This window comes from Anneissia japonica, unplaced genomic scaffold (assembly GCF_011630105.1).
Source record: "Anneissia japonica isolate Jap-2015-1 unplaced genomic scaffold, ASM1163010v1 scaffold287711_len853857_cov187, whole genome shotgun sequence".
Lineage (NCBI taxonomy): Eukaryota > Metazoa > Echinodermata > Crinoidea > Comatulida > Comatulidae > Anneissia > Anneissia japonica.
In genome coordinates, this window is record NW_022753410.1 from 714,847 (window position 1) to 723,753 (window position 8,907).

General features: G+C 31.0%; 1 protein-coding gene across 3 annotated transcripts; it reads right to left on the reverse strand.

Moving 5' to 3' along the window:
- Positions 1-283: 283 nt before the first annotated feature.
- Positions 284-8,897, reverse strand: LOC117122858 (GTP-binding protein SAR1b-like). Of its 3 annotated transcripts, XM_033268613.1 has the most exons (7): positions 8,257-8,302; positions 7,668-7,771; positions 7,450-7,519; positions 6,616-6,735; positions 5,808-5,977; positions 1,852-1,983; positions 284-1,104 (listed from the first exon to the last, which is right to left on the reverse strand). In XM_033268613.1, exons 1-7 carry the CDS (start codon positions 8,285-8,287, stop codon positions 991-993), a joined length of 741 nt encoding a protein of 246 aa, XP_033124504.1. In that variant the 5' UTR covers positions 8,288-8,302; the 3' UTR covers positions 284-990. The 3 variants fall into 3 exon arrangements, with proteins under 3 accessions (XP_033124504.1, XP_033124503.1, XP_033124506.1); XM_033268612.1 differs by lacking the exons at positions 7,668-7,771; positions 8,257-8,302 and adding an exon at positions 8,635-8,897; XM_033268615.1 differs by lacking the exons at positions 284-1,104; positions 1,852-1,983; positions 7,668-7,771; positions 8,257-8,302 and adding exons at positions 3,870-4,034; positions 8,635-8,895.
- Between the last annotated feature and the right edge of the window lie 10 nt (positions 8,898-8,907).

The following is an 8,907-nucleotide window of genomic DNA, read 5'->3' on the forward strand; positions in this document are numbered from 1 at the left end:
GAGGAAACTCTTACCTGGTTTTAAATTGAAAGCTTATAACTGAAATATACAGATAAGAAAGTATAATACATATTCCAAGTACTGTATAGAAATGCATGCCATTGTGCTATCACAACACGATGACGTGCATTTCAATACTTGAAGTATGTATTATACTTTCTTATCTGAGATTAATCAGTGGACCTTTTGGTTTTTAAAATATACAGAGCAAGGAATTTAATATTGAATTGGTATATCCAATATTACCATTATAAGCTAATTACCTCAGCACAGACAGTTTATCTCAATTTAAATCATTTCTTTTTTTATTACCATAATTCATAACATGTACATCCCCCATGTTGAAACTAAACTACAGTATCTTCAATAAAGACCTCAAACATTTTGTTTTTTTATCTTCAATATATAAAGACCTCAAACATTTTGTGTTCTAGAATTTGTTTTATTGTAGTATACCTCCAGGAAAATAAGATATCAATTTTTTGTTTTTTCCTTGTTTATAATTATCTTTTTAGATTTTTTCTTCAAAACTATTTTTGTATATAATTTCAAAAACAGTGGCAAGTTTCTCCTGGTTTAAAAGGAATTTGTTATAAATGGCTTGTATAGTGTTCATGTTAATAACTTCATATTCCAGAAATCTTGTGTTAATTGTTAAAAATGCTACTGAGAAGGACACCCTCATGTTTACTGTCTATATCATCAGCCATTCTGTTTCTATCTACCGCCATTTTGTTTCCATCCTGGTAACAATCGGGTAGTATTTATCATATTTAAATGTTTACAATTGGCCAATATTTTCAGTGCAAAAGCTCGAATGCTACCAGTTCAGCTTTAAGAATTCTAAACATTTCCATTTTAGCTGGTGTATTTGTGAATGTTTTCTCATTTTTCTTTTCAAAATGATCGTTATCTGTTTTGCTTTAACGTATTTTATCACCTTATTGAGGGCATCCCTGATTCTACTTTTAGGTTAAATGCACACAGAGATTAGATGTACTGCGCTAACCACCTAAATCCGTCACCATAACCTTGTCGCTTCAAAACACTGCACATAAACAACTCTAGAGGGCGGCCTGGTAAATCCTTGAGAGGAACTGTGCCCTGAAAGTAAATAATATTTAATTAATAGTAGCAGTACTGATCGTTTAAAATGAGTATTAAAAAAGCTGATTAAAGCTACGAGGCTTTCAGATTTTTTTTAATGTTTTACTCATATACTCGTGAACTTAAACTGGGCTGAGCATTGCAATACAGACAGTTAAACTACTTTAACAGAAACTCAAAAAATAGTAGCATAGTGTCATGGCAGTGAATAATAATATGTAACCTGTGAGCCAACTGTTTAATTACATTTTAGGGGTGACTTACATAACTTTATAGAGATGGCATAATCTGATTCAATAGGATTTGGTAAACATTAACAAGAAGCTTTTGATATAGTATGACATGACCTTAAAATGCATTCAGTCAATCATAACGTTCCTGCATTCTCCATACTAAGCTGATTTGGCCTAAACCACATCCAGGAGAATTCATATTTTCTGAATGCGCACATAAGTATACGACACCATGTCCTACCGTTGTTGCAAATCAACTATTACAGGCGATGTCACCTGTTCAACAATATTCTTTCAAATACTCTTTCCTACAGTTATTCAAGACAGCTATCAACACAGCAATTATTTCACAAATAGTATATATAGCCAGTGGCTATTGTTACACCAGTCTGTTAAAATTCTGATTGGATGCTACTGTCCTAATTCAATGCATACATACAATAACATCCAATCAGATTTAGAAAATGGTTTAAGACTGGTGTAACTATAAAGCTTAAACAGATTATCTTACCTTGCCTGTAGTCTGTCCATGTAGTCCAAGTATTGATCGTAGGTCATTTTCACTACACGCAGTGGAACAATCTATCTTATTTCCTAAGATCATAATAGGTGCATTAGCAACTTGTTCATCTGTCATCAAACTCTGTAGATATAAAATGTTTATTACAGAATTACTAAAATAAATACACTATGATAAAATCTGGAAAAAACAGGTGTTTTTTATGAGACAGATTGAAACAATTGTTTTGAAATTTGGATTTATATACATTTTTACCAAAAAAAATACTAACTGATTACAAATTTAGATTTTTATATTGATTGATTACCATAGAATTGAAAAATCTAGGAACACTATTGATGCATCTGCTTATTACTAAGGAAAATATTTTTTTCCATTCTAATTTTTAATTGAAAGCTACAAATAAATAAATTAAATAAAAAAATAAAAATTAAATTAAATAAATTAAGCAATTGAAATGAAATATTTAGTTATAATAAATTTAACACTGATTAATGAAAGTGGTGTCATATATGTTCGCCAACTAATTTTAATAAAATAATTAGAAAGATACACGTAAGATATTTCATGAATAAAAGTTGCTGGCCTTTAAAGAGGTTCAGCAAGTAGAATGAGAAGTGTAAATCTGCCTATAATTATTATTATTATTTATTTATTTCAAAAAAGATTAAGATATTGGCTAGTACTAAATTGAATTTACGTTTGTCATGTTGATTGAATTGTGTACTCCATACAATACAGGTAAATCTAAACCAAATGCAATCTTGTTATTCGTATAAATTAATACAGTACTTATAATCAATCTAAAATTAAGATTTAGATTGTGTAAAGCAAGGGTAGGCATAAAAATCGGTCGGAGGGCCAAAGTAAATTTTGGATTTAACACCGAGGGCCGCACCCAAACTTTAATGTTTCCATTGAGCTTCCAAAAACATCAAAGCACTGCTTTCACACCACTTTATTCTCAGTTTAATGTTACTTTTTACATATAATCGGTGTCGGGCCGTAAAAATAAAATGTTTTCTAGCCAATGTTGCTTTGCGGGCTGCATACATAGGGTTTTTAATTCATTTCATTCATTCAAAATATGTTACTGAATTTTTTTTTCATTCCACAAATAATTATTGTCACCACAAAGCAGATTGTATCTGTTCATGAAAAAAAAAAAAAAAAAAAAAAAAAAAAAAAAAAAAAAAAAAAAATTTATCATGCAGTTCCCTTCAAGCACTGTTGTATCCTATATTACTATACCTCACAAATATTAATTAAATAACAACATCATTTCATTAGTCATATCCACCTGGTAAGAGGTGCAATAGTTTACTACTTCCCTGCGACTACCGCACCCCTGCCTATGCGTAAACTGTAACACAGATTGAAATGGCTAATATAGATGGACGCTTTGCTGTTTAATATGAAATATAGTAAAACAAATATAACATGGATATATTTTGGTAAAGCAGTGATTTCTCATTGTTGGATGATTGCCACTACTAAACATTCAAAACCTCAGGATATAAAATTTACTACTTCACTACAAACCATGCTGTATTTGTATACCACTACATAAAGGTACAACAATTACGTGTGAAAAGTGTTTTATTTTGTTTCATGAACAGACAATTTCTGTCTCTTATACACATCTCGATGACGTGCATTTCAATACTTGAAGTATGTATTATACTTTCTTATCTGAGATTAATCAGTGGACCTTTTGGTTTTTAAAATATACAGAGCAAGGAATTTAATATTGAATTAGTATATCCATGTCCTACCGTTGTTGCAAATCAACTATTACAGGCGATGTCACCTGTTCAACAATATTCTTTCAAATACTCTTTCCTACAGTTATTCAAGACAGCTATCAACACAGCAATTATTTCACAAATAGTATATATAGCCAGTGGCTATTGTTACACCAGTCTGTTAAAATTCTGATTGGATGCTGTCCTAATTCAATCCATACATACAATAACATCCAATCAGATTTAGAAAATGGTTTAAGACTGGTGTAACTATAAAGCTTAAACAGATGATCTTACCTTGCCTGTAGTCTGTCCATGTAGTCCAAGTATTGATCGTAGGTCATTTTCACTACACGCAGTGGAACAATCTATCTTATTTCCTAGGATCATAATAGGTGCATTAGCAACTTGTTCATCTGTCATCAAACTCTGTAGATATAAAATGTTTATTACAGAATTACTAAAATAAATACACTATGATAAAATCTGGAAAAAAACAGGTGTTTTTTATGAGACAGATTGAACAATTGTTTTGAAATTTGGATTTATATACATTTTTAATAAAAAAATACTAAACTGATTGCAAATTCAGATTTTTATATTGATTGATTACCATAGAATTGTAAAATCTAGGAACACTATTGATGCATCTGCTTATTACTAAGGAAAATATTTTTTTCCATTCTAATTTTTAATTGAAAGCTACTGAGTTAAATAAATTAAGCAATTGAAATGTAATATTTAGTTATAATAAATTTATCACTGATTGATGAAATTGGTGTCATACATGTTAGCCAACTAATTTTAATAAACTAATTAGAAAGATACACGCAAGATATTTCATGAATAAAAGTTGCAGGCCTTTAAAGTCCGACTCCGGAGGAAAAACAATTTTTTGATATGTAACTGATTTTTCTAAGACAGAAAAAAGTTGTTTGACGAAAAACTGGGGAACGGTGAACGAGATACAGATTTTTGAATACCCATTAACCGCCCATTTTTACACCTTTTTACCCCAGTTTTTAAATATTCAAAAATCTGTATCTCATTCACCATTGCTCAGTTTTTTGTCAAACTACTTTTTTCTGTCTTGGAAAAATCAGTTCTACAACATATCAAAAATTTTTTTTCCTCCGGAGCCTGACTTTAAAGAGGTTCAAGCAAGTAGAATGAGAACTGTAAATCTGCCTATAATTATTATTATTATTTATTTATTTAAAAAAAAATTAAGATATTGGCTAGTACAAAATTGAATTTACGTTTGTCATGTTGATTGAATTCTGTACTCCATACAATACAGGTAAATCTAAACCAAATGCAATCTTGTTATTAATTAATACAGTACTTATAATCAATCTAAAATTAAGATTTAGATTGTGTAAAGCAAGGGTGGGCATAAAAATCGGTCGGAGGGCTAAAGTAAATTTTGGATTTAACACCGAGAGCCGCACCCAAACTTAAATGTTTCCATTGAGCTTCCAAAAACATCAAAGCACTGCTTTCACACCACTTTATTCTCAGTTTAATGTTACTTTTTACATATAATCGGTGTCGGGCTGTAAAAATAAGATGTTTTCTAGCCAATGTTGCTTGGCGGGCCGCATACATATTGTTTTAAATTCATTTCATTCATTCAAAATATGTTACTGAATTTTTTTTCATTCCACAAATAATTATTGTCACCACAAAGCAAATTGTATCTGTTCATGAAAAAAAAAAAAAAAAAAAATTGTTTATCATGCAGTTCCCTTCAAGCACTGTTGTATCCTATATTACTATACCTCACAAATATTAATTAAATAATAACATCATTTCATTAGTCATATCCACCTGGTAAGAGGTGCAATAGTTTACTACTTCCCTGCGACTACCGCACTCCTGCCTATGCGTAAACTGTAACACAGATTGAAATGGCTAATATAGATGGACGCTTTGCTGTTTAATATGAAATATAGTAAAACAAATATAACATGGATATATTTTGGTAAAGCAGTGATTTCTCATTGTTGGATGATTGCCACTACTAATCATTCAAAACCTCAGGATATAAAATTTACTACTTCACTACAAACCAAGCTGTATTTGTATACCACTACATAAAGGTACAACAATTACGTGTGAAAAGTGTTTTATTTTGTTTCATGAACAGACAATTTTGCTTGTGTCGCTTCGAGGCAACAATGGCACAATCTAGTGACCTACATCTAGTTCTTCTTTTGATTCCATGAGTCTTTCTCTATCAGCTGCATCCACCAAGAATACGATACCTTCTACTGCTGGCAAATAGTCTTTCCAAATACGCCGAGCCTGTTGATGACCTCCAAGGTCAAAGGTTGTGAATCGCATCCCACCTATCTGAAGTTCTTCTGAAGCTGTTGTATAATGGAAATAAAAATAATAATCAACATTATCTCATTTGATTTCTATGGTAGAAATCTTGATTCCCTCCCTCCCTCCCCCTTTTTTTTAGGTTGTAAGTCACCTCAGAAATGCTACTGGATGTGAAATTCTAATAATTAGTTTATTACAATAAAATTCTAGTATCTGTTGTACAAGACCTGTGATAAAATCAAGCCTTCGTTCCACTATGTTCGCAAAGACAGTTTATGTATTTGCTGCACTAGATTCCAAATTGCCTAGGCTCTATTTCGGTTCCTTTGTGGCAATTCCTACAGGTACCTACTATTGGATTGGATTTACAATTTAAAGTCGGGATCCAGTGGAAAATAAAATTAACATGTTGTACAACTGACACAAAAAGGGACTGACGAAAAACTAGGGAATGGTTAATGAAATACATATTTTTGAATATTAAAAAACTTGGGAGAGGGGGGGAAGGAGGAAAGGTGGAAAAAAGGGTGGTTACGATCAGATTTCCTATTATTGTTGTGTGTAGATGAAACTTAATGCACAGTACTTGATTATAAATCACAATTTAATTAAATGATTTTATATATTAAATATGAAAATATACATATTAGGGAAAATGCACTTTTTGAAAGGAACCTACTTGGATGTAATGTTGGAACATGCTGTGCCATTCGATCGTCTTTTAATCTGTGAAGTAAAGTTGTCTTGCCTGCATTGTCTAGGCCTAAAAATACTAACTTTCCTGACTTTTTATATAAACCTGTAAAAACAAAAGTAAAAATTATATTACGTTTTGCAAAATGCCTATAGGAAAATATGGAAACACACAACCATTAACAACTTAGCTCAGCTGGCGAAACTGGTGGTAGCCACTGTGTGTACGTTAAACTGTGGAAATTTCTTGGTTCCCGGTTCAATTCCCATCGCTGCTCACCTTGTAATTCAGCTGGAGGGCTAAATGCTATTTTTAATTACAAGTGCACCATCTTTCAGATTAGAGGGTTTAAGCCGTTGGTACCATGTGCAATATGGGCCATGTGCACGTTAAAGAATGCAGTACACTCTTTATATAAGAATAGGGGATTGTCTCCTGGAGTGGTACTGCCCAATCACCACCAGAAAAGAATCTTAAGCAAACTAAAGGCAGCAGTCACACAAAAGAAGATGAACCTTCTTGTAATATTCATGATTCAGTTATCAATGATAAATAAAATAAAATATAATATAAACCATGACTACTGATTTCATTAAAATGGCATTTTATTTTTATCTCAGCAAATTATGCATTTAAAATTTGTTCCATTTTGCACAATTGTAAAGCGCATTTTATATTTCACAATTTTTCTTATTAACTTCCTAAATTGTTTTCAATGAAATATAGATCAACCAATTGTTACATATTTACAGAAATGTTGACCAAAATAGTCCTTAAATACATCAATATCAAATCTATAATATGATAAAATACACTTACCTAAAAAGCTAAGTATATTTGTAAACCAGTCAAATAAACCACTAAACATTTTGTTATTTTCTTGTTCAACCTGAAGATATAAAAATAATTCTTTTAAAAAAAAAATTTAATTTGCTAAGTTAAAAATTAGCAAATGGGTATTTTTTTTTCTAAAAACTACCATGTAAAAAATATATCAAAAACTTTTAACAATAAAACAACACTATCTCAATATTTACCTCAATATAGCAATATTTTTTTCTTTTCAAAAATACAGACTCCATCTTTAAAAAAATCTTAGGTCTAGTTAACTGAGGACTGACAACTGGGAGGCTGGTACCATCTGATAAATGTTGTACAAAATATATTCTTTATATGTTTAATCACAATCTATAGACTCTGGTCTTGCACTGTCAATATTGATGTGCTGGCAAAGATGACAACTAATAAAAACATCATCAATGACACATCATCATTCTGGAACTCATGAGCTTATAATCTTGAGTATTCATTGTTGATGATGTCATATTTATTTTTTAAGCTATTACATAAAGAGGCGCATGGTAAATACACTTCATCGTGTTTCATAGGTGATTTGCTAAGCCCACTATATTTTAATCAACCAACTAGAAAGATACACATTAACATTAAGCAAGATATTTGATTTGATGGATGAACGACGCTGCCTTTTAAACAGATTCAGCACAATGAGAAGAGTACATTTTCCTGAGTATTATTACTTAGTTAGTATATTATCATTTATTTATTTATTTATTTCAAAAAAGGATTAACAATACATCTTGATAACTCTAGAATTATTTAATTTACATTTCAAATGTAAATTTGAAACAAATGTCATTTGTTTTATTGATTGAATTGTTTACGATATACAATACAGGTGAATCTAAAACAAGGTTTAGTTGTTCAAATAATGTAAAAGTTCAGTAAAAACTCAATGCCGGTTCCTCAAAATAAAACAAGTGTTGTGAACTGAACACTGGATACATCATTATCCTACACCAAGACAGGTACACAGCTGCAATACCACCACCACGAACACGATAGAGATTCGGAAGGGAGGATAGGACACGATCAATGAAAAATGTTGACAGTGTTCACTTATTACATAACCTTCTTAAAAATTGTATATATCAATGCCAAACAAATAAAGTATAACTTTAGTTACCAAATATTTTAATCATTTACCTCACTCGAAATCAGCACTTTTTGATGTAGCCGACTAGTTACTATTATAGGTGAAAGTATAAACCTTATTTCAGTGTCATTGGGAAATCCTACGATCCGAGAAGACACCAAGATGGCTGCATTCCATACGTCAGTGAAAGCCCGTAGCATTATATAACGCTTCTTGTGATTGGCCTATGCTACAGACATTTGTAAAAGACTTTTATAAAATGTCACAATTCAGTGTATTAACGTATAATAAATTATAGAACCACCTAAACAAAAGTTCATTTA